Here is a 27,465-nt window from a genome sequence, read left to right as displayed (position 1 = left end):
CCTAATATGATGTTGGTCCTCCACGTGCAGCCAAAACAGCTCATACCCAGTGAGGCATGGGCGATACAAGATTTCTAAATGTATCTGCTGGTACCAGATACCACAAGACTTTGGTTGAGACGTGGTTAAGACACTGCAGATCATAGTTGCTGTTCTAGCAAACCACAGATGCTCTCATGGGATTGATGTCTAAGGAATTTGGAGGCCAGGGCAATACCTGGAAGTCTTCCTCATGTTCCACAAACTAGTCTCGAACAATCCAGGCGGTGTGGCATGGCGCATTATCCTGCTGAAAGATAGCACCGCCAGAGGGGAAGACTGTTGCCACAAAAGGGTGTACATGGTGAGCAATGATGTTTAGGTAGGTGGTAGATGTCAGAGTGCCCAGCACATGGATGACTGGACCCAGGGTATCCCAGCAGAACATCGCTCAAAGCATGACACCGCTGCCTCCGGCTTGTTTTTGTCTCACGATGCATCCAGTGCCATCACTTTCCCAGGTAAACGACACACACGTACCCAGCCATCCACATGGTGCACAGGAAATGTGATTCATCAGACCAGGCAACCTTCTTCCAATCACTCAACGTCCAGTTTCGATGCTGGCGTGCTCAATGTAAGCACTGTCACCAGTGAACCATGGTCAGCATGGGCACTCGGAGCAGCCCCATTTTCAGCAGGGTTTGATATACTGTGTGTTGTGAGACATTACTCCCGTCACCAGCATTCCAATTACCAGCGAGTTGCGCCACAGTCACCCTTCTGTTGCCACGCACCATCCGGGAGAGCCTTTGCTCACCTCGAGCATCGACGAGCCATGGTCGTCCAACACCTTGTTGGTGGTTCGTGGGTTCCCCTCCTTGGACAACTTTTGGTAGGTACTAACCATGGCTGACCGTGAGGATCAAACCAGCTGTGCCGTTTTGGATATGCTCTGACCCCAGTTGTCTAGCCATTACAATTTGGCCTTTATCAAACTGGCTTAAGTCCACTGCCTTTCCCTTCTGAAGAAGAGTAACACTGATTAACGGAGCTCAGTATCAGGTGTTTTTTATAGTGTCCCGACCCACGCATGTGCCATAGTTCACCTGCAGTTGCTTCGATTTGTATAACGACTCGCTGGTCATAATGTTTTGGCTCATCAGTGTATATGCAGATTCATATGAGAACTGTCCCTTTCAGTTTTTTTTCCCAAGTGACAGCACTCCAGCTACTTTGAACCCTTTACTTTGCTGCTCTAGTCTGTTCTGTTTATACTCGGGAATGATCACAAAGTCAGAAGATTTACATTTGATCACTGCAACAAGGATGTAATCACATAATAATTTTAAAACATTACATAACTAAAAATAATACCTCCATATCTTCTAGCAGCTTGTAAAGCTTCTAAAAGAGTTTCTTTTGGACATTCATATGTACACAGGAGAAGCTTAGCTTTCTTAAAGAGAATTTCAGCTTTTGCAATATCAGCTGGAATAAGAAGATCAGCAGCTCCCAAAACATTCACAATACTGTTCTGGCCTATTAAAATAAATAAAAAGTAATTTATTTAACATATAAAAAGATAATCATAGAATGTCCCTTCACAAAATAATAAAGGCACCTGCATTTAATCTTAGGTGAGCAAATGGCAACTCAAGTTATAAGGCAACAATGTCTTAAAACTGCATGTGTTGTAAAGGTGATTTATTATCAGAAGGGGAATTTTATCCATGAAAACCTGGATAACATTCCCTTCTGAGTTAAAATGTGTAGGTCTATGACACCTCAGGCAATAACTCAGTCATCAAAACATGTCTGCGAACTAAACAGGTTCTAAACTTTCTAAATAATGTCACTTCTAACATCAGCTGTTAAGCACAATATGGTCACAAGTAGTCTTTGTACAAAAACTCAAAAACAAAGAAAGACTACTGTACTAAAATTGCCAAATGAAGTATAGACTGTTTGATTTCTAGTTGTTAAAATACTGGAATTTTCCTGAAACCAGACATTTCAAAATTTAGAATCCCCTCCCCCCTCCTCCTCCTAGGTAGCATGAAACGTTTTCTACGAGCAGTATAGTTGAATGCCAAACTGGTTCCCATGATACCATTAAGCTTAAATTAAAGTTTAATAATATTTAACTTAACACTTCCAAGAATTTAGTATTAGCAATAGTAGACAAATGATATGAGGAAGCAAGCTTATACAGCATCAGCAAAAAAAAAAAAAAAAAAAAACCCTTCCCACTTCACCTATCTATCCTCTCTAATAATTTTTATAGTTCTTCCTTAAATTTTCTTAAACTATCTGCTTCCACAACACCAGATGGAAGTTTGTTCCAATGATCAACTATCAAATGGTTGAAAACAAATTTCTGTATGTCTATCCTGCAACCATCCTTCCTCAATTTAAATTTACATTCCCTTGTGTGTGTTTGAGCATGAGTAAGGATGCCATAAGCATTTAACCTACTCAGTCCATTTATATTCTTAAATACCTCAATCAGATCTCCTCACAGGTGATGGTTCCAAACCCTGCAATTTGCAGAACTGAAGCCTTTCCTGGTAAGAGCATCGTCCTTTTGTTTCTCTCACTAATTTCATTTCTCTTCTCTGCAAAAGAGTATTGCAATGAAACAGATCCATTCTAACAAATCCATATCCTTCACAAAATGAGGCATCCAAACCTGTATGCAGACACAAGACGTTTTGCCTAAAACACCTTATACAACAGTATAATCACCTCCTTATCTCTGCTGCCAAAATTTGTGCATATCACTGGAAAAAACCCATTTTTCTAGCAGCCTATCTGCACTGCTCAGAAAAGTTCATGTCTAACTGCCCAATTATCCTCAGGTATTTTTCATTCTCCAGTACCCTGAGTGTGGTATCACACAGTTGGTAGGTTACTCTGGTATTACTGCTATCCATATGCAGTAACTTGCATTTGTCAATGTTAAACTTCAATTGCCACTTCTCAGCTCATCTACCTAAATTTTTCTAGATATTATTTAAACTGTGTTTACTATAATTAACCACCGTGTGAATATCCCAATTTGCAATTTGGTATAGAATACAAATGTATTCTATGTTTGGCAGCCAGCAAACTTTGACTGATCTAAGTAAAAACAAACTATGAAATCACAATAGAAAGCCTGCTAACCACCAAACAAAATGTGCTAATTCATATCTATGAAGAAGAAAATCAGTTAACAAATTTATATTAAAAGCCAGTGCAGTATTACATGAGGATAAGAAAGTTTTTTCTGAATACAGGGACTCCCAGACTTATGTAAGGGTTGCTTTCCACGGAACGCTACGTAAGTCGGGGAATTTCCCCCATGCTTGTGCAGCACTCCAACCGTGCTCGCTGAATTGATTGAATCAAAAAAGAAATGTTTGACGAACATGTAAATAGAATTATTTATTGTATTTATTCAATTTTTTATCTCACGCGCAGAAAAAAATTACAAAAGCATGCAATTTTAAAAAAATTCAAAATTATAAAATTACAAAAAAAAGAGAGGAGACAGGCATAACATTATTAAGTTTTACCTCTCAAGCATTGTTACCAGAATCAACATCTTCAGCTGATAAGTATGGCATTGCGGAGGTTGAGGGCTGTGGAGATTTAGAAGGGATCAGCCGCTCAATCTTACGAAAGAATATACTAATGGATGACTTGACGGTGGCTTTTTTCGTTTCATCGTAGATTTCTTTGTAGCAAGCAAGCAAGCATATCATTCACCCCACTGTTAACTTTTAAGAATCGTTCGCTGTCAGGATCCATCTTCTCAAATCTCGCCATTGCCAATGCAATTTCACAAAATGCCATTGCCAATGCAATTTCACAAAATGCCATTGCCATCTCTCTGGCGATGAAGCGTCTCGGCTACTCATTTGGTTCATCTTGAGCTTCTTCAGCATTTTCTTCTTTCACTATTGCTGCTTGCAAGTCAATATGTTATTCATTAGATAATTCCTTCTCTTCTTCCTCTATTAACTCCTCCAGGTCTTTGGCATCAACCTCCAACTGAAGTAGATGCCTCCGTAGGCAGGAGCAGCAGTGCGTAGCACACGCTTCTTGAATAGACTGGGGTTCAAGCCCGTGACCACTAAATACGGAGGATGTGGAAAGGTCGGGGAATGACCACCGCATATCCCCGGAACAATAATGCCTTAGTTGATAATGCTCCTAAAAACCAAATAACAACAACCAACTGAAGTAGCTCTGCAACCTTTACAATCTTATCTGTAACCTCTTCATATGATTTGTCTCTTTTCAAATCCTTCTAAGCCTTTCACGTGCCTTGGACATATTTTCTTCCATGCGGCATTTAAACAACTTTTAGTAATTTCCGCCCAGGCCTTATTAATGTTTAAGTTGCTGTGATAAATACTATAAGATTTCCAAAAGTCTCTCAATGTAAGATTCTGAGCAAATGTTGTGCGTAAATAGTATGCTTTTAAATTCGAAATAACATCCTGATCCACAGGTTGGATGAGTGAAGTCGTGTTTGGCTGTAGAAATATGACTCTCATGGTCGAAATTAAATCATCTAAATGCGTAGGATGTCCAGGAGCATTATCTAATAGAAGCAAAATCTTGAAAGGAACGTCGTTGTCTTTACAATATTTTTCGACCTCGGGAGAGAGAGATATTGTTATCCATGCTCTCTGTTTCGATCAGAAATGTATGGTTAGGGTGGCTTTATTGATGCCCTTAAATGCACGAGGATTTCCAGAATGGTACACAAGCAGCGGTTTTCATCTGTAATCTCCAGCTGCATTAGTCCCAAACAAGAGCGTTGCCCTATCTTTTGATGCCTTGAAACCTGGCATTGTATTTTCCTCTTTGGCAATGTATGTTCGATCCAACATTTTTTTCCAATACAGGGCAGTCTCGTTAACGTTAAAAATTTGCTGCGTTGAATAGCCACCTTCATCAATAATTTTTTCCAACACATCACAAAATTTCTCTGCAGCTGCAGAATCGGCACTGGTGACTTCACCGCATACTTTAACGTTGTGGAAACCAACGCGATGGTTGAACCTATTAAACCACCCATTGCTTGCCACGAACTTGGGTTGGGGTTTGCCGTACTTATCCTTAATATCTTTATAAATACTTGTTGCTTTTGCTCGAATGGTCATTAGACTCAGGGGCACTCGCTTCTGAATCTGATTTTCCATCCATATTATTAACAGCTGTTCCATCTTTGATATAGCACCTGAATGCTGTTTTGTGATCACTGTTGATCTTAAGCGCATTGATCCTTTGACATGTTCTTTTATATGCGCACTGTCCTTTAAAATAGTATTCACTGTTGAAACAGCGAGACCTAATTCCCTTGCAATAGATGACAAACTTTGTCCTGCTTCATACTTCCTAATCATTTTCAACATCATTTCTAAATTAATTTTGTTTCGTTTCCTGGCACTACCACCACTTGCAGTTTACGTTGGTCTCTTTTTTCTCTTCACCATTGTAATACGTAAATAAGAATGAAAAGAAGTTTCTGAAAATTTGTTTTTTTATATGATTGAAGATTTCAGTGAAGGGAAACACATTTCACCAAAAAAAAAAGCGTAAAAACCCACACAATTGCAGTTCTCAGGATTATCGCAAATGCAATAAGATAGAGTTTACTACCCTTTTATAATTTCTTGCACTAACAGAAAAGCCCAATAAACCGGAAAATGCAAATTTTTGGTCAAGACCTCCACAAACGTCCTTTAGAAAAATATCACAAAGGCGTTCAAAATTGATTCTTATAACGGGAACATATGATAATGACGTAAGGGTAGTGCAATTTCCATTATAAATATGACCTTTTAGGAGATAAATAGCTTAGTAATATAGCGTAATTTTTAACTTCCAAGGACTTGGAACATATCACAAAAAACAAAAAAAAAAAAGTGTTACTGGGTTCACATTATGATATTTACACGATACCTCCATTTATTCCTACGGGATGCAAAATACGTTTCCCCCGATTTTTTTAATTTTATACCGGCCAGCAAAAACTTACATAAAGTCGAATTTCCGTAAGTCGGGGAGTTCCTGTAAATAACACTTTACTCTCTCAGTAGCTTGATGCTTTTTTTTTTTATTTCTTTACCTGACTAATTCTTATTTTGAAGTTGAAACAAAGTAGGTACTCAATGCTGCTGACTAAGAAACCGACCATGTGTTTTCTGTTTATCTGTTCATACTTGGATTTTTAAATTTAATTTAACAACTCAAGCTTATTTAGATTTATTGTCCAAAAATTAGCAAAAAGCATAAAAAATGCAATTACCAAGTCTCAAGTTATGATGCAAGAAAACAGTCTTATGCATTTTATAAACAAACTTTCCAATCACTCATATTTTTCCCATTGCTAGGAGTGACTATTCAAATCCTGCCTTTAATTTACCAAACCTTTCACCTCAGTCGCCTTTGGAAGTATTTTTCCATTGATTTTTTAATTCAATGCTCAAAAGAAAACTTCATGAGATCCATTCTTCTGTTATTCCCTAAGATTATACAGAAAGGTTTATTTTCTGGACTGTAATACAGGAACACCTCGCATAGCGCGGTTTCAAACAGCACGGGTTTCACTATAGTGCAGTTTACAAATTGAAAAAAAATTAACTGCATTATGAACCAATACATTTGATATACTGTATATGTATTATAATGCCAGCACATAGGCCAATGCATTATGGATTCAAGGTCACGCTGTTGTCTCAACTCTCATTATATACGGACTCTGCTAGCATTCATACATTAGTAAACAGTCTAGATTCCGAGCGGTGAGGTCGTTCGCTGTGTGTAAGGTGTACAAATATTTTTCACTGTGTATTTTTATTAAAGATTATTTTTTAAAAACGTTACACCTTTATACGCAAATATGAGTGGAAAGAAGAAATGTAATGGTGCTGAGTGTTCTTCGAGATCCAAACATCGAACGAGGTATGAAAGTAAAGCAGGCGTTGAAAAATGACATTCGATGTTATAAAGAGAGATGTATGCAGATAAAAAGAAGGAAAAACTGTGCACTCTAAGCTGATCAGTTTTTTTTCAAAATAAAAACAGTACGTACTTCACTTATATTCTTTTAGTATGACATACTGTAATAAAAATCATTTGTACTGTACTTACTAGTATTTTTCATTTTTATCATTTTAGTTTACGTTTTTGCAAGAACTTTGTGTGCATCAATTTATAGTACACAAACACCTATATATTTTTGCAACTCGACATATATATATATTCAAGTTGTTGGAATGCATTACATTAAAATACATACTAATAATACCTCGATCAGCGCGGTATTTTTTTGGCATGAATTAACTGCACTATGCGAGGTATTCCTGTATACAGCAATGCATCAATTGCCAACATTTTCAACCAGTAAACTAGTAAACTTCATCAGTAGCACAATGCAAGCATGTCCAGATGAAATCAGTGACATTTGTTAGTGTCATGAAATATTGCACTGCCAAGTTGAGTGCATTGTCTACTTTTAACTACAAATTAGAAAGGAAAATTTTATTAATTGATCCCACTGATCATTTTATTAATTGATCATTTTTATAAACTTAAGTAGATGTAACAGTTTCATTAAGATAAACTAGGTGAGGGAAAAACAGGCTATTTGTGAGTAACATCAGCAGTACATAGAATATGTCAGTTGCGTTAAATTTCCTCAATTCCCCATAGTATTATTCAATATAATTTTTATTAAGTGTCAATAAGTGTAAATATTGTTTCTGTCTGAATTAAAATGTTCAACAAACATTCACTAGTGCATGACAATTTATATATATAAAACACTTAGGTATGCTGCCCAAATTTTCCAACTGCTAATTGTTGCCAGCATCCATTCATGTGGTTCACCTCGCATGACCACCATACCGGGCATTCTTTATTAATTTCTGTACTAACGTTTTTCGACTGAAGAAAGGCAACCTATATCTGAAAGCTATCGATGTTTGTTTATTTTAACTCTACATTATCTGTCTTCAATTTTAATAAACCGTTCTAAGTTTTAAGAAGTGTAAAAATGGCTGAACGGTGTGTAAGAACTTTGAGAAAATGTATAAGAAATGCTAATGAAACATTAGAGGAGAGATCTAATAGCCTAAGAGATCAAAACAAGACTCTATGACTACAAAGACGAACAGAAAACATTGAAGAAAGAGAAACAAGATTGGAAATGAGAAGACGGGCGAAACGGCATAGGACTTTTTTTTTTTAATTTTGTTAGTTGTTGGCGCATCGGCTTCTGTGGCCATAATGCACCCCCCAAAGTTTTTGCATTTTACTCTGATCCAAGCCCGAGGCAGGATTCGAACCCGCGACCTTTGGGTTGCCAGGTAGGCACTTTACCCACCTGGCTAGCCCGGTCGGCACCATAGGACTAATCAAATAGATGTACCGGATGCATGTAATTAATGTGGAAGAGCATTACATAGGAAATATGTGTTAGAACTGTGAGTATTGCAATGCAAGATGTTGGGGACATGAGTTAAACACATTGAATAAATACACTAAATGCTGTCATGATGGAGAGGTTTCACTTGACCCACTGTCTGAGCACCTATTCTATTATGAGAGCTGCTAACAGGAGATACACATGAAGCAAATAACTACAGAGAACATATATGAGAGTACAACTCAGCAGTGGTGTTCGCATCAATGGGCGCAGAGATTAAATCGCCACCTGGAAATGGTCCATACTGTTTTAGAATACATGGCCAGATTTACCATTTGGTATCACCACTATATCCAAACGAGGCAAATAAGCCAGGATATGGACAACTTTATATTTTCGATTCTGCTGAAGCAACAACAAAATGGCTTGAAAAACAATCAAACCAAGGGTGTATGCAAGCCAAAGTAATACAATTGGACGAGATGATTAAGAGGCGATATAATGCACCTAAATCCAAAATGGAGGTTGCTGCAATATTTATTGTTGAAGATGGGGAACTACCTGCAAATAGAGACATATGCATATATCCCATAGGTGACTGCTGTAGAACTATATCACCGCTAAACAAGGATAGTGAAGGCTGAAGGATCTAGATTAAACTATTTACGCCATAATCAGAAAGATTGCATATGTAACGCCGGGTACATCTAGTATTAATTAAATGCCTTATTAACAATATGCTACCAGCTAAATCAAACATTAGTATTTTGATAACTGTTGCTTTATTTTATATGGTCTATTTATACTTAGCATGACCACATAAGTCAGAGGAGTTTACAATTAATCATTTCAACAAGCATAAAATCATTACCATATTTAGCAGTCACTTGGGCTCGAACTTTAAAAATGCCAACCACTAGGCTACATTTACTCATTTAACTGCTCTTTATCACGGAATGCAATATAAGCAGTTGTTGCTCACATGGTGCTGAATGTATAAATATGTTTTACCAGACAGAAGTAATAACAAATATAAGTTGTAAAATGAAAGTTGGGCTTTTAATGAATTTTGTATTACAAAGTTAAGATTTAAATTGTATTGCATCTATGTTATCATTTTTTAAGTTAAATGCATATGAAAAATACATGTACATAAGTTTTTTTTTTGCAGATGTTTCGTGAAGCTAAAATGGTTAAAACATTGCGTAATAAGTGTCATTTTTAGATTTAAAAAAAAAAAGGTTAAAAAATTTCATCATTAAAGTCTTTAATGATGAAATTTTTTAATAGCTATTAACAGCCCATCCTTCCAGAAGGAGAAGCATAAAGAGATGTATATGAAAGCTTCTTTTCAATGTTCATAGCTATAAATAAAATTTTTAAATAATATATTTGATTACAGCAAAGTACATCATTGGAATGAATATGTTTGCATACAAAATGCCTAGGTTGTACAAACAAAAGTATGAGGACTTGAACTTTATACTTGAACTTTTTACAGCTACCAAGAAAGCAGATCTTTAAAGAAGAAGACTACTGCATATCAAGCATTCTACGAGGGTGTTTCAAAGATTAAGAAGAAATGGTATTGAAGAGGAAATAAATGAAGTAAGGTTAAATTATGTAAGATTAAGACATGAATATAGGGTTAGGATACAAAAAGAGAAAAAATTATCTTGGTAGCAATATGTGAATGAAAAGATGATTTTATTTTTGTTTTTTTTTTTTAAGGAGCATTAGCAACTAAGGCCATATTGCTCCGGGGATATGCGGCGGTCATTCCCTGACCTTTCCGCATTCTCCGTATTTGGTGGGCACGGGCTCGAACCCCGGTCTAATCAAGAAGTGTGTGCTACACATTGCTGCTCCTGCCCACCTGGCTACGGAGGCTCGATGAAACGATGAAGGAAGATGTATGGGGTATACCATACAAAATGTTGTTTGATAAAATTAAAGTTGATAGATTGTATCATACTATAGAGAATAATGGAATTAGAAGTTATGATTGGATGTCCTCCAGAGGCTGCATGCTCTCCTCTTTGTTTCTCGAGGATCGCAAAGGAACTGAGAATGAAGAACAAAGGGAGATTAGATGACTGAACTCTGAATATGAAGGAGAGGGAAATGAGTCAGACTTTACAATGGAAGAGTTAAAGTAACTCTAAAAAAAAACCAAGAATAAGAAGGCACCAGGTAATGATGGTATTTTACCTGAAGTTGTGAAGAGATTTGGTTTGAAATGTGGGCAGGAGCCAAGGTATATATATAATAAATGTTTGAAGGATACAGTATTTCCAAGTTTTTTTATTGTATGTAAAGATTCTACTCAAAAATCCTGAAAAGGATGTAAAAGATCCATCTTCGTATAGGCCCATTGCTCTGTTACCAGTATTGGGAAAGGTGTTAGAAAAGTTAATTATGATGAGAATTAACAAAATTTATGAAGAGAATAAGATGTGCAGCACCAGGCAATATGTGTTTAAGAGTGGTTGATCCACTGAAGATTCTGTGCATGATGATGTGCAGAAAGTTCAGGGGACTCTAGAGAACTATGTCCTGGTTATCTTTATTGACTTTAATGGGACATTTGATTGATTATGGTGGCAAAGTTTCTTTGCTCGCTTAAGAGAGATGATATGTACCATTCAGGTATATGGGATTTTGAATAGTTATTTTAGGGAGAGATATGTAAGTATAGTAACAAAGTTCACTAAGATTAAGAAAAGAGTGATGAGAGGAGCTCCCCAGGGATCCATCATTGGACCATATAGCTGGAATATGGTAAAAGATGAATTACTGGAAAAACCATGGGCAGGCTATGACATGGTTGCCAATGCTGACAACTTAATGTTGTTGTATGGGGAGTCGAGGAAGCAGCTTGAAGAAAGATCTAGAATTGCTTTGTCAATGGTGGAGTTTGTTTGTTTGGTTTTTATTGGCGCATTAGCAACTAAGGCTATAATGCGCCAAGACCAGGTAATATATAAAAATTTAAGCTCTCAGTGACCTAATTAGTTAGGCCACCATGTCAAGATATATAATAACAAATATATAAAAAATAAATCAATAAAGAAATAACAATAACATATAAATTTTAAATACAAGTAAAAACTTTTATTGATTTAAAATAGCTAAAAACAGCACACACATGGTCATTGTCAGATAAAATCTGACTGAGTGTATAAGGCTCAGTCAGATGGTTAAAAGCGGTAAAACGTATATTGCTAAAAACTGGACAGTCAATTAAAATGTGTCTGATGGATAAAATTGATAAAAATAAAACAGGACTCACACATAGGAGGATCAACAGCCTTCAGCAAATATGAATGAGTCAAATGACTATGTCCTATGCCGGTCCGATCAAGAACAACTTCCTCCTTACTATTCCTGCGCAGACTAGACTGCCACGGTTCAATTACACGCTTTATTCGATATAATTTATTCGTAGTCTGTCTATTCCACGAATCCTGCCATTGGGAGTGTATCTTTTGGTGTATTATTTGCCTGTAGTCTGTATAGGGGACTGACAGGCAGCGATTATTATTGGGAATTGCTGATTTGGCTGCGGAGTCAGCCAAATCATTCCCCCTAATCCCAATGTGGCTGGGAATCCAACCAAAGCGGATATCATATTCACGTTCATGGAGAAAGTGAATCTTCTGCTGAATGCAAAACAGAACTGGATGAGAATTAAATCTCACAGTTATTAAAGCCCGTAACACGCTGAGAGAGTCGGAATATAAAATGAACTGTTGGTACTGACATTTACTAATGTGATCCAAGACTAACTCTATAGCGTGCAGCTCTGCAGTAAAAATGCTGCATTCAAGGAGAATCTGATATGATATGGTGGTGTCCGGAAAGACAGCAGCAGATCCCACATAGGATTCCGACTTCGAGCCATCTGTGTAAACTATCAAATCTATGGCTATGCAAATCTTTTAAGATGGCAAATCTCCAAGTTGTGTCATACGCTTTCTCCATGTCAAAGAATACAGACATCAAATGTTCACATTTTAGGAAAGCATCCCGGATGGATGTTTCCAGTCTAATGAGATGGTCCAGAGTGGACCGGTTCCTTCGGAAGCCGCACTGGATGTTGGAGAGAAGGTCATTTGATTCTAAATATCATATTAAATGAAATTTAACCATTCTCTCCAGGATTTTGCACAGACAGCTAGTCAGAGCAATAGGACGATAATTACTAGTGACTTTTGGATCCTTTCTTGGCTTTGCAAAGGCAAGAACGATTGCCTTGCGCCAGGAATCCGGAAACTGCCATTCAATAAAGATTCTGTTATATAGAAGGAGCAGATAATCCATAGATTTTGGTGAAAAATGCTTAATCATTTCATAATGGATGCCATCTAGTCCAACAGCACTTGCTTTGGAAAGAATAAGAACTCTTTTCAGTTCCTGTATAGTGAATGACATGTTGTACGGATAGATGCTCTTTGACTTAAGATTAAGTGCCTGTTTTTCGATTTTATGTTTCAGGACCAGGAACTCTGGAGAATATGAAGATGTTGCAGAGATGTTAGAAAATGCTTCCCAAGAGAATTGGCTATTGCAGTTGGATCTGCAATAGTGCATCCATTATAATCTAGGATTGAAGAAGGGTGGGATGTATATTTTCTCTTCATTTTCTGGATTTTATCCCAGACCAACTTAGTACTAGTGGGCTGAGTAATTGATGAAGTAAAACGGATCCACGATTCCTTTTGACTCTGACGGCAGATGTGGCGTGCTTTGGCTCGTGCGGGTTTAAAGGCTATAAGGTTGGTTTGGTAAATGATGGAAACCTAGCAGATGTTTTTGGAACAGCATTCGCAGCTGCTTGGACAATAATTTCTGTGATGTACGTTACTACATCATCGACAGGCTCCTGACTGACGGTACTGAGGTCAAAATTTGCCTGATGTTGGAAGGCAGTCCAGTCAGCCTGATCAGTCTTCTACCATGGTAACCTGAAAGGAAGACTTGGTCTCCCACTGTGTAACGAGGTTATCACAGGGAATTGATCACTTCCGTATGGGTTCTCTTCCACTTCACAAGTGAGTGAAGGGAGTAGAGAGAGGGAGCAGATAGAGAGATCAATGGCAGAAAAAGTACGGGTAGGCATGTGGAAGAAGGTGTTTGTTCCAGTATTTAGAAGGGAAAGGTCATTGTCATTTAGCATACACTCTATGACTCGTACCCTTCCATTGATGTTAGCACTACACCACAGGGTATTATGTCCATTAAAATCCCCGAGAAGTAAGAAAGTGGGAGGCAACTGCATTACAAGATCATCAAGGTCTTCCTGGGAGATGTCAGTCCCAGGTGGCAAATAAATAGAGCACACGGTTAATAAAAAACCCACTGTAAGGCGAATTGCAACAACTTCTATGCTGGATGTAACTAGGAAGGGCTGAACTGGGGTCTGGTTGCCCACAAGGATAGCCACTCCTCCATGAGCAGGACCATCTGCAATTCTATCCTTACAAAAAATTGTGATGTTATGCATGGTGGGATCATCATTTGCCTTTAGATAAGTCTCCTGCAAGCAAAAGCAAACTGGCTTGTGCTTTTGCAGGAGGGCCTTGATGTCATCAATATTTTGCCGGAATCCACGACAATTCCATTGTAGGAATTTAGCCATTATTTAGGCTTGGTGGGTCCATCAGGCGGCTTCCGAGGTGCTGAGGGCTTACTTTTGTCAGTCTTGGATTTATCTCTTTTGGAGAAGAACGGACGCTGTTCTGTGTCCATTTCTTCCTCCACAAAGAGTTCCAAGACTGATTCATCCAGTACCTCCTTGTCCTCGACATCCATTGTTTCTGCTATTACTGTTGGCTCTTTACCACTTGGTTTTGGTAGTGGTGGAGAACTACGAGGTATGGATATAAGAGTGGCAGCTGACTGCATTTTTCTGGTGGGCTTTTGTGAACTCAATAAATAGAGGGCAATCGGTGTGAGACTCTCTTGGTGGTACAGTCATCTCAGTTTGCGTACCGATAGAAACCTTCACAGAAACCTTCTGAGCATATGAAGGCTTCACGCTATTTATTGGTTGAAAGCGTTTTCTAGCCTCTGGGTAGGAGATATTCAGCTCTGTTTTCAGTTTTTGGATCTCTTTTTCATCCTTCCACCACTGGCATGCTCTGGAGTAGACAGGATGATCTTGTTGGCAGTTTACACAGATCGGTTTGGAAGCTGAACATTCCTTGCTCTCGTGGTCTTTCGCACCACATCGAGCACAGGCAGGGTTACCACGACAAGCCGTTTGTGAGTGGCCGTATTTTTGGCATTTAAAACACCTCAGTGGGTTTGGAATATAGATCCTCACTAGGCAGATTAAATACCCTACCTTGATGGAACTAGGAGGACATGGGGTGTTAAATGTTAGGATGAGAACTCGGGTAGGGGTGAGATTCCCTTCCTTCCGCATTTATATTCTCTTGACAGCTGTCACTCCTTTGTCTTTTAGTTCAGAGCAGATCTCTTCTTCTTCAGAGACATGAAGAAGATCCCACTGAAATGACACCTCGTGAAGAGTTCAAAGTTTTGTGGGGTGTTACATTGATCGGTATTCCCCCCATGGATGTCGCGTTTAACATTCTTTCTGCTTGCTTTGTATTTGAAGCTTTGAGTAAAAGATCGCCAGAACGCAGCCGTTTTACGGATTTTGGTGATCCTGCCAACCCTTCTAATCCTTTCTGGATGAAGAAGGGTGACATCTTCCCAATTGACTGCTCTCCGGTAGAATGGAGAATGAGGAAAAGCGGTGTTATAGATGGTGGTTTATTCTCAGTTCTGGCTCTTTTGGCAGAATTGGTGTCATTCTCATCTGATCGATTAGGTAGGGGCCTTGTTGGGGCCCCAGAAGAAATAGGAATTAAATTACTCATATGAGTAAGATAAAAATTTCAGATGCCCTAAGTACCTCACCCACCACGGAGCCCTACGAGGGGATGCCCACTCGTGAACTAGCAGGTACTGCGTACACGAATGGGACGCCAAGTTAGCTTAGAGGCACCGCACCCACGTTTCCAATAAGCCTTGTTCCCGTCCCAGGCCCAAAGGGAGGGAGACTTATTGGAATGCAGTTGGCCCTAGCAGTAAGAACCACCCGCCGATTAATCCCAGTCGGGCCGGTCCGGGACCGCCCGTCTTGTCAAAGCAGAGGCCAAAGTGGTGTATTAAGGCTGGGCCCCTCAACCACCAGGATCCCCCTTTCCGAATTACACGGGTCGCGGCGCACGGCTGCACACACCGGATTCCAAAGATGTAACCCTGGAACCAAGGTATGGGCGTTAGATCCCAGTGATGCTAATCTGGAAAACCAGCAGCATCACTAGGAGGTCCCCTCACCATGTACAGGTGCCCACGTCGAGGGGTGTCAATGGTGGAGACCTGAGTTGAGAAACATAAAATGGAAATCTCACATAGCAAGACCCATATGGTAATGTTAAGAGGTAAGCTGAGTGAAAGTAGACACCCGACAGTGAAGTTGTTTAATAGCCCCATATCATATGCCCCCTTGGTCAGATACCTGGGGGGGTTACTGTAGATGAAAGATTGACATTCTTGCCTCACGCCTGGTATATACAGGATGAAATTAGATCGGTTTATATGAAGTTGAAGAAAGTAGTGCGAGTCAATAGGGGAGTCAAGGGAAAGTTCCTTGATATTCTATATAAATGTGTTCATATACCAATTATGGTATATGCTTGCGGGGCATAGGGGTTATAGAATGAACAATAGCCATGTTCGAAGGAGTCTCCTTTCTGCACAGAGATTTGCTCTGCTTGGAGTGATGTGGGCCTGTAGAACTGTCTCAAATGATGCCTTGCAAGTTGTTGCAGGCAAAGAACCTATTGATTTAGTAATTGCCAAGAAATCTTTTGAGTATGCCACACGTAAATAGTGAGTTTATATTTTAAAAGTTTATGAGTTTTTAAACTTTACAGTTTTATGTTGAGTTTAATGATATACAAAAATACAGGGTGTCTCAAAAATATTGGTACAAACGTTTAGGTGAGGTAGGTAACATCTAAAGGAATGTGAATCGCATAGGAACCCATAATCGGAAACATCACAGGAAAGTAGTAGCAGAGGCACAAGAAGCAGAAATGACACAAGACAGTAATTAGTGGCAAACATTTATTTGACATAATATTAACAATGGAGTACGAGATGGATGCATTTCATGATGTTACAACAGATGCTCGAAGGTTCCACCATGAGACGCAATGCATGCACGACACCGGTGCAGCATGGATTGGCAGACACAGTCGAATACACCTGGAGTTTCTTTGACAGTAGCAGCAGCGCAGATGAGTCTCGCCACGAGATCCATTTCCGTCTCCACAAGCGATTCATACACGACAGATTTGAGGGCCCCCCACAGAAACAAATCAAGGCTCGATAAATCAGGTGAGCATGGGGACCAGGCAACGGGTCTACCACGGCCAATCCATTGATGCCCAAAACGCCTGTTCAAATGGTCATGAACACACCTTCCATAATGGACAGGTGCCCCATCATGTTGAAACCAAATGTTGCATCTCACATTTGCTGGAACATCATCAAGTAACCCTGTTAGAACTTGTTCAAGAAAGATCCTATATTTAGCAGAGTTCATGCGGGATGGTAACAGATATGGGCCGACTAAGCAGTCACCGACCATACCTGCCCACACATTTATTGTGAAGCAATGTTTGTGCCGCATAGGGGTGCACACTGTGTGGGTTGTCTTGGGCCCACACATGAGCATTGTGCTGATTGAATAAGCCTTCCCGAGTGAAATAAGCCTCATCCGTGAACAAAACATAGGCTGGAAAATTCAAGTCTTGAACACTTTCTTGGAGAAACCACTGCACAAAAGCCACATGCAGGATGGCCTTGGGGGAGCAGTAACTGAACCCTTTGGAGATGAAAGGGGTGTAAGGAATCGTCTTGCCAGACATGCTGTACACTGCAACGAGACACTCGTAAGGCAGAGGCAACGGCACGTGTGCTGGTAGTAGGATTATTCTGGACGGCATTCAACACACTTTCTTCCATGGCAGGAGTTCACTGACTGCACAATTACCCCCAGGTCTTTTTCATTCTCCACTACCCAGAGTGTAGCACCACATAGTTGATATGTCACTCTGGAGTTACTGCTACCCATATACAGTACTTTACATTTGTCAATGTTAATCTTCAGTTGTCATCTCTCAGCCCATCTGCTCAACTTTTCCACATCCTGTTTTTGTAGCGTACTGTCATTAGTGTCATTAACAACCTTGCCAACCTTCACATCGTCTACAAACTTGGACATTAAACCTGTTATACCTTCATCAATATCACTGATAAATACAGAAAACAACAATGGACCCAACACAGATCCCTGGGGAACTCCACTAATAACATGAGTCCACGAAGAGCACTACCCACTGATTACCACTCTCCTTATTTTATACCACTCAACCATTCCTTTATCCACAGCAGTAATTTGCCCTTAATGCCATACTGCTCCAATTTGTACAGTAGTCTTCCATGTGCAACAATATCAAAAGCTTTCCTAAAATCCAAATATATGATATCAAAATTATTTTTTGCATCCAGTTCCTTTGTAACTGCATCATAGTATCCAATGACACTGGTCAGACAAGACTTTCCCTTAACAAACTCATGCTGTGTCTGAACTATAACTGCAGTCTTGTCTAGATGGTCCTGTATTACTTCTTTAACCAGAGATTCCATTAATTTCCCTGGAACAGAAGGTAAACTAACAAGTCTGTAATTACTTGTGTCACCCTTTGTGAACTGGGGACACATTTTCACATCTCCAGTCCATGGGGACCTAACCCTGAGTCCAAAGACATTCTCATAATTATGGCTAAGGATTTGCTTACTTCCTTTGCTGCCTCCTTTTATATAACTGGATAGATCCCATCTGCCCTAGCTCATTTTCTTATGTTAACTTAACAATTTCTCCTTCACTTTGCTCTCAGTTTTTACAAAATCATTTAGCTCCCTGCCATAGTTTGATATACTTCTGGTATTCCCCTCCCTGAATATCTACTCATGTGTGAATGTAGATGCGAAATACTCATTCAGTTTGTCAGCTACCTGAGTAGGATCACCAACAGTCGAACCATCGATATCGAGTTGGACCAATCTGATTCATTCCCTTCCTTCTAGAATTTACATAAGTAAAGAACTCTTTGCTATTTTTCTTATCATCTTTTGTCAAGGATTTCTGCCTGCCTGTCTAACCTCCTTTGTGACTTGATCAGACCAGTTTATATCTGCCGTAAGCTTCTGTGTCACCTGTTAGTTTATATGAATTCCATGCATATTTCTTCTCCGCCATAGGTCTCATTAGTTCATCTGACCTCCGTTTAAGCCTAAATCTTGAACAATATTTTTTAGTTGGAACAAAAAGCTGAGTAGCTTCCAAGATTACCTCCTTGAATGATTCCCATTTAGAATTTGCTGTTGGTAACATCATCATCAGTTGATCCCACTGTACAGAATTTAAAAACTGTCTGAGACTACTGTAGTCACCTTTACGAAAGCAAAACCCTTCCCTTTACCCCTGATGGCAGTTAAATCTCGAGTAAATCCCACATCAGCACACCATAATCATTGCCACCTAGTGGTAATCTGCAGATTCTTAATGCTTGAGGAATCACTGCTAATAATTAGATCAAGAATATTACTCCTCTGGTTGCCTCTCGAACATGCTGCTGTAAAAAACAATCATCCAAAAAATCCACAAAACTCTTGCTATTGTGCAAGTGACCAACCCACCAGTTCCAGTCAAAAATCTGGGAAATTAAAATCCCCCATTATAAGACACTCTGATTTACTGGTCCACTCTATTTCTCTGTACAGTTGTTCACTGTACTCTTCAGCGTCAATAGGCCTATAACACACACACACTCCTATTCTCAATTTTGCTTTACCACTGCTTATGTCACAACAAAATAACTAAACATTGCACTGTCCACTTATGTCAACTGGATACACTTCCTCAGATTTTATGTTTCTTAACTAAGAGCATAACCCCTCCTCGCTTCCTATCCTGTCTATCCTTTGTGTACACATGTTTGTACTCCCCAAATTCAAGTTCTGCATTACTTATATCTGTGTGACACCATGTCTCTGATATCCCAACAATATCTGCCTTTGATGTTTTGACCAGCACTTCAAATTCATCAAATTTATTTACTAAACTCCTTGCACTGGCGTATGTGCAAGTATACATGCACCTATCCTTACTCTTAATTTCCCTAACACAGCCGATGTATATACTTGTTCCATGATGACTCCCAGCAGTCCTTGAAATCCCCAGCACCTTGTTTTCCAGACTGCCGCTCAACCCAATAGAAGCAGTGCAAGAATCACTTTCACCTCTGCCAACAGTTACTGTTAATATTTTAGTCTGCATATCCTGAAGCTAGCAATTTTTCCGACCAACCTAACACTGCCTCAATAGCATCAGTAAATATTCTTGCACCCTTTCTATTTAAGTGTATCCCATTCTTGTAGAAGCAGTCTCTGTTAACAAGCACATACCACTCTGAGAAAAATTCTACCCCATGAGCCTTGCATAATCTTTTCAGAGCAGAATTGATTGACAAGGCTCTCATCATATACTCCCTCCTGTCATGTCTGGGCAGAATTGCAGACACTCAAATTCAACCCTAACTCACAACTTTTTTCAACATTGACCTGTACTTGTTAAGTAAATCTGCAGATCTCCTACACTTAATGTCATTAGTGCCGATGTGTACAATATCACCTTTGTGCCCTTAAAAGATGATATCTGCTCTAAGTCATCAACTTTTGTCCCTGGTAGACATACCCTGGTCCTATTCCACCTATGCTTTTTGCACAATACATTTCCCATCTCCGTGACAGTAGAGTTACCAACAATAACTAGCTTCTGTGGGACCAGCACATTCTGCCTCAAAGGTTGCCACTATGTTGTCTGCAAAAGAGTGAGATCTGGCATTGAGTTGGGCAGCTGAGAGAATGATGGGTCCCCCCCCCCATTTTAAATCTTTCAAGGGCATCTACCCTGCACCTCACGCTCTCATAGACACCCATCAGAATGCTGAGTTGGTGCCGAATTTCTTCACACTCTGCATCTAGCACACACACAAAGACATCCTCCTTGGCTAGATCATGTCCTGTTCCAGAAAGATCCGCAAACATTTCACATTTTGCACATATTTTTTTAGACTGTGATATGTTGGAGAATCGCCCCCTTCAGTTCTCCCCTGAGCCATAGCACTTACACTACTTTGTGCTCATTGCTTTGCTGCTCTAGTCTGGGTCATGATTTCCGTTTAAATACAATTTAATTAAGAATGAAAATTAATAATATTAATAAATTTAATTGATAATTGCCAATACTATACTAAGCTAACAGATTTTGCAGGGTCAAATAACAGTCAAATAACAATCTAGTATAACAGTGGTAACTATCTTTTCCAAATTCTGGTTCCTGCTATTTCATGCTGATTGGAAAACCAGAATATTGGCAAAAAACAGTATGAATCCATCCTGCCAGGTGGGAACACTGAAGGCTAGTGCTGACAGTGTAATGATGTGAGATATGTTTTGTGGTACAATAGTGGAATTCTAGAGAAAATGTTTCTGACCAGGCATATCCTTTTGTACTTGCAGTATATCCATCTGTGAATGGATACTTCCAATTAGATGATGCACCACATGATAAGGCCAGAACTGTAAAAAACTAATTCCAAGAACATGACAGTGAACTCACCCTGCTGCAGCCTCCCCAATCAGAAAATCTAAATCCAACTGGGCATCTGTGTGATGAGGTGAAAACAGGCCCTTCTGAAATTCAAACACTCAATTTTCAACAACTGTGGGAAGCAATTGAACCAAAATATCCCAACGTGTATATGTCCCTGTGGTATGGTTTTGATACTTCAACAAGTCCACGCCACAATGAAACCATGCTTCTCTGAGAGCTATTAGGTAAACTTACTTGCTATTAAATAGGTTTACTTAATAAAGTGTGCCACTCATTTTCAACAACCTTTCCCAACATAACCACTACACTGCCCATTGAAAGAGAAAGAAAATTTAAGAAGCATTGACAGTCACCTCTATTATAACATCAACAGTTGTTCGCTTTTTCAGTAAACTTTTTTTCTTTGCCCCATCCCTCTCAAAAAAAATAATAAATAAATAAAATAAAAATCATCCATTATCAATGTCAATTCAAGGCAGCTCCTTGCAGGCCACTCTGTGGCACACATCTACCAATTTTTCTGTTAGGAAAATTAATATATGATGTAGGAAAAACAAAATGTCAAAGAGGGAAAGACATCTTTCTGAATTTGCTGTACCATGTAAAATATATGTTTTTTTTTTTTTTTTGGTTTTTTTAAGGAGCATTAGCAACTAAGGCCATATTGCTCCGGGAATATGCGGTGGTCATTCCCCAACCTTTCCGCATCCTCCGTATTTGGTGGTGATGGGCTCAAATCCCGATCTAATCAAGAAGCGTGCTATGCACTAAAATGTATGGACTGAAAATTCTATCATATATCACCCTACACCACACTATCACTTTGTGATGGTTCTGGCTCTTCTTCGGATTGAAAAATGGCTTCATCCAACCAAACAATGTTCTTTAAAGATCTTTGAAATCCCCCAGTCATCTAAACAAGATTTCAGCAAACATATATAATAAGATTTCAGCAAACAAATCTCTGATCACAATAAATGAATAAAGCTTCTACATTGGTTCCCACTAGTTCTGTTTTCAAAAATTTTCTTTAGAGAATGGAAAATCAGCCAGTTTCATGCACACACACTGAAATGGATTTCTCCAGACTTTGCAAAAACACATCTCGAACCATCTTAATCCAAAATGGATGATTTTCTACTTTGCTTTCTATCAGCCACAGATTCCATTATCATCGGTTTTTTGTGATGATCTTTAATGGTTTTAAGATTCAGTGTTACATTCCTTTCTCATTCAGCTCACCAATTCTTATTGACCCTCCATACTATATATCTGGCTGCAATTTCTGCTTTATCAGTGATATTCAATTTCCCAGCCATTACTTACCTAAAAGAAAAACTGCAGATCAGCATATTAAATGATATCAAACCCTCTAATACAGTGTTCCCTAACATTTTTCAGATAAGGACCACTTTTATATTTAAGACAGAAACCATGGACATATCTGAAAAACCCACAAATGGTCTACATACCACAGATTGGTAAAGCATTGCTCTAATAAACAGTCTATGTAAGTTTGCACTCCTCCAGCAACACTTCAAAAATAGGTACAACTTTCCAATCACCCTGTAGTATGCAAAAAGAAAAAAAAATTAAGTAAACCAAATCTACTTAATTTTCATTTATTTAAGTTTAATAAATTTTAAAACATTTTTTCAGAGTTATATGTAATGACTCTTGTGATTATGAGTGAGGAATGAAAAATTGGTAGTCATATTGATAACAGAACTATTTAGACCTTCTCTGTCCTACTGTTTATTTTGTTATTTGGTTTTTAGGAGCATTAGCAACTAAGGCCATATTGCTCCGTCTGTCCTACTAGGAAGAATTATTAATAATATAATTCTTTATTTAGCAGGTTTAAAGAGATCCTTTACAACCTGCACCTTTACTGTTGCTTGACTATGGCCAATTGAGTTTTTAATAAAAATATTAACAATAACAATCACAGCTTTTATAATCATATTTAAAAATAATTAGGTCGAGAAGTACCTTACCATCATCTGTCACACAGATGTTAGCTGTACTTGTGTGAGAGTCTTTTGTAATCCAAACATACTCTGAAAAACAAAGAAAATGGAATTACAACAAAATTCTTATTTATTACAAATTTTAAAGAAGAAAATAATCTAAGATTTGAGAATTTTAACTTGCAGAAGTTAATTCAGAAAAATACTTACCATAGTTTACTTTATGTGCTTTGAAATTTTCAATATATTCATGCCCAAATAAATCATCACCAATCTGAAAAACACATACATATTATGTTGTAACAAAAGAAAGATTTAAAAAAACTTAAATCCTAACATACTGTGCAGCATGAGTTTAAAGTGAGGTTTAGTTGCAGAAAACATCCAGAAAGGCCAACAGTTTCAAAGTTGTTAAACCTTTCATAAGTATATACTGTACATAAATCTACATTTTAAAGGTCACTTCTAACAATGTACCCATTAATGAATGGTCTTGAAATTCTTTCAGTACACTCTGCCATCTCTTATCTCTGTTTCCAACTAATGGTGGACATAGTTTATAATACACAGTACCACAAAAAAGAGTATTTAAAATTCCATGAAGAGTTTGCATCTGGTAATCTCAGTAGTCCAATTCAGGCTTACAAAAGCTGTTGAAGAAATTCTCTGGAATTTCTTCAACCTTAGATTCAGATGTTGATAAAATTGAATCAAATGATTCATTTATGCATTATTATTGAATCAAAAAAAAATTAAGTTTTTTTTTTTCCTATGAATCTTTTTACTGGTATTTTTAGGAATTTTACAATTTTTTTTTTTAATTTCTGATTTCATTTTTGACCATAATATAACTTTAATACTGGACAGTCGAGTCAAAATAAGAACATATTAATATTTAAAATCATTTATGTATAAACTTTTCATTTTCACAAAAGTTCAAATTTCCACAGGAAAAACAACTCACTCCCCAGAGCCACCAAATATTTGCAAAATTCATGAATGAAAGGATTAAACAACCATTTCTCCAACAAGGTGGGACAGTTTGTTATTATAGTTTATATAGCAGATTAGCCTCCTCTACAACCATATTGCACTGTATGTACCACGTTTATACTATGTGTGTTTAAGAGCAGAATGAATAGTCTTGAAATTAATGTTCAAGATAGTTGCAGGATTTTCCCCTTAATAACTCATTTTATGTGCTTTGGTGTAGGGACTGGCTAACTACAGCCCTGAGCAAAAAGGCCAATAGAAACTCCTTCAGTCTCCAAGAGGATTGAAACCTGGACCTGATTTTCATTTTCTAAAGAGATCTTTAGAATGGCATTTTAATGAGAGCATCATCCCTAATCAATAACCTGAATGATATGGGATTGAATGGTTTGGCTACTTGTTGGGTTTGAATTCCTAATTATTTCTTGTGCAGATTCCTGAAGACAGTGCCACTCAACTTTTTTTTTAATTCACCAAATTAGTAAAGAAATTTTTGATAAAATGTTTAAAAACACATTTTAAATGCATACTTGGTGCCTACTAACTAGGGAATTATTGTCAGACTTCAAGCCTGTAAAGGTTATTTAAAGATCTCTTCTTTCTGTTACTTGTTAGTAATTTCATTTTTTTCCCAGGGGGATAATACACTGTGTACATTAACTAAATTGTTTAAAGACGCCACTCAGCCATTGTACAATTTCACAAAAACACTCATCAAACAATTCCCATTCAAGAGCCACGAATTTTGGTATGTAGCAGCAAATGAACAAACTGTTCAATGTTATCTTGGTAGCTGGTGAAAAATTCAGTCTTCCTTGGAGCTGGATTTCATCGCATGTATAACAGTTATATATGAAGCATGTCAGATTGAGCTTAAGCTTTTGGGAGTAAGATATTATTGATGAATTACACAATGAATGTTCTAAATTTTGGGTATTTATTTTTTCAAAAAGAAGTACCCATAGTGCATATCATCTTAGAGAAATTTATTTTTCAGCATTAAAATTAGAATAGCATTTGATCGATCCCTTAAGCCAGCAGTGGCTGCCAGGACCCCAACAGGTTCCTCTTTAAAACAACCATTGTACATCAATTACTGGTTCAATGCTAATGGCTGAAACTTTCAATACCTTGCTAAATATAGCCCTTTTACTTAAGCAGTTTTGGAAGTGAATGATTACTGTTTACTTGGAATTATAACGCCAAAGATCTGTCGGATCTTATGCTAGTTTTGGTGTAACATCAACAAAAAAGTTGCTCACCCATTGGTTGCATCTTCTAAAGAAATTAGATACTCTTTGTTTTATGTTTAATTATTGTACAATGCATTTTTTTTTGTCTTGATTATTATAACTGATATCAAATGGTTTTTTGTCCATTTATTATTATTATTTACCCATTTATTCCTTTACTGATTTAATGAAACATACAGGTTAGCAAATGCTCCCAAATTCGCAAAGGGGATCAAAGGTTGAAATGAGTCATTACAGATCTATAAGTTTGATTACTGTTCCAGGAAAATTAATGCATTCACTGGTTAAAGAAGTAATAGCTAACCATTGCAATGTGCAGGGCAATCTAGACAAGACTGCTCCTTTTATGGTAATCACAGCATGTATCAGTTAATGCAGCAGTGGTGGTGGGAGACCTCACAGGTGCCCTTCAAAAACAACATTCCTCCTGCATTAACCATTAATCAATAATTAAAACTCTGAAAATTTTTCTACCTTTCTAAAGAGAGTCAAACTTTTACTGCAACGGTTTCTGAAGTGATTTTCTTATGATGTTCTCATAGAAATTGAGTGCAAGAACCTGTCAGGTATCCTGCCACCATTTTTTTTGAAACTATTTGGATATTGCTTGAAGAATGGCATGGTACTGAAAGAGTGCCAACATATGTTTGTGTAAAGTTCAAGGTAAGTTACTTATTTTTCCTCTCCCACTAGGTTAATAAACATCTACTCTCTTATCCTAGTTATTTTAAAAAGATTTATTATTGTTTTCACAGAATAAAGATGGCAGTGATCCCAGTGTATTAATGTGGGATTTACTTAAAGGGGTTACTACCATCAAGGGTGAGGGAAGGGCTTTTGCTTTTGTAAATAGGACTATGGTAGCCTCGACAGATTTTAAATTCTATATGGTGAGAATAACTGATGATGATACCAAAAGCAAATTCTAAATGTGAAGAATATAAGGAAATAATCATAGAAGCTACTAGACTATTCATACCAACTTAGGAATATTGTTCAAGACTTAGAACTAAATAGATGTCAAATGAACTGATGAGACTTGATGAAGATGGCAGTGTCCAAGTGTATTGATGTGGGATTTACTTAAAGGGGTTACTACCATTAAAGGTAGAGGGAAGGGCTTTTGCTTGTGTAAATATGACTACAGTAGCCACGACATATTTTAAATTCTATATGGTGAGAACAATGATGATGATACCAAGAGCAAATTCTAAATGTGAAGAATATAAGGAAATAATCATAGAAGCTACTAGACTATTCATACCAACTTAGGAGTATTGCTCAAGACTTAGAACTAAATGGATGTCAACTGAACTGATGAGACTCGTGGCAGAGAAGAAAAATGCATGGGATGCATAAAATTATCAATTAATACTAACACCTTTGGTAGATATAAACTAGTCTGCAATAAAGTAACAGAAGAGGTTAGGCAAACTAAAGCAGATTATGAGAAGACTTTTACAAAGGAGCAAAAAAAAAAAAACATTAAAGACTTCTTTATTTATGTACACACTAGAAGGAAGGGGATGAATCATACTGGTCTACTTGATATCAATGGTTTAACTGTTGATGATCCTGCTCAGATTGCTGACAACCTTATAGGTATTTTGCCTCTTTCATTCCCCTCACCAATCTCATTGCCATTCTCTGCCCGCATTCCAGCAGTTCTACATCTTTCCTAAAATGAAGACTTCAGACCTGTATGCAGTACTCAAGATGTGACTTAACCATTGCCTTGTGCAAATGGATAACCACCTCATTATCCCTACTAGCAAAGTTCCTGTATGTCAGACTAAGCCCCATGAACTATCCTGTCGGCTTGTCTGCATTGCTTAGAGAACTTTGTATCTGACTGCACAATTGTCTGGTGATAATTGTGCAGTTCAGATATGACGATACTTTTTTCATTTTCCACTACACTGAGTGTAGTACCACAAAGATGGTACATTAATCTAGGATTGCTGCTACCCGTATGCAGAACCTTACATTTGTCAATACTTAACTTCAACTGCCATTTCTCAGCCCATCTTGTCGCTTACTCTAATTACTGTCATTAACCAACCTTTACATCATCAGCAA

The 27,465-nt window shown here is 38.0% G+C and overlaps 1 protein-coding gene across 1 annotated transcript in view; it reads right to left on the bottom strand.

Moving 5' to 3' along the window:
- Positions 1-27,465, bottom strand: part of LOC150084682 (ribokinase-like) — a 124,408-nt gene that overhangs the window by 78,819 nt on the left and 18,124 nt on the right. The window contains exons 3-5 of the mRNA XM_090375426.1: positions 23,351-23,414; positions 23,168-23,230; positions 1,357-1,521 (exon numbers count right to left, since the gene is read on the bottom strand). Coding sequence (XP_090231552.1) covers positions 1,357-1,521; positions 23,168-23,230; positions 23,351-23,414 — 292 coding nt within the window. The remainder of the gene's footprint in view (positions 1-1,356; positions 1,522-23,167; positions 23,231-23,350; positions 23,415-27,465) is intronic.

The sequence above is a fragment of the Mastigoproctus giganteus genome, chromosome 6 (assembly GCF_048544385.1).
Source record: "Mastigoproctus giganteus isolate SK-2022 chromosome 6, ASM4854438v1, whole genome shotgun sequence".
In the NCBI taxonomy this organism is placed as follows: Eukaryota; Metazoa; Arthropoda; class Arachnida; order Uropygi; family Thelyphonidae; genus Mastigoproctus; species Mastigoproctus giganteus.
The sequence above is the reverse complement of the archived record's forward strand: the minus strand, read 5'-3'. Positions and strand labels throughout refer to the sequence as shown.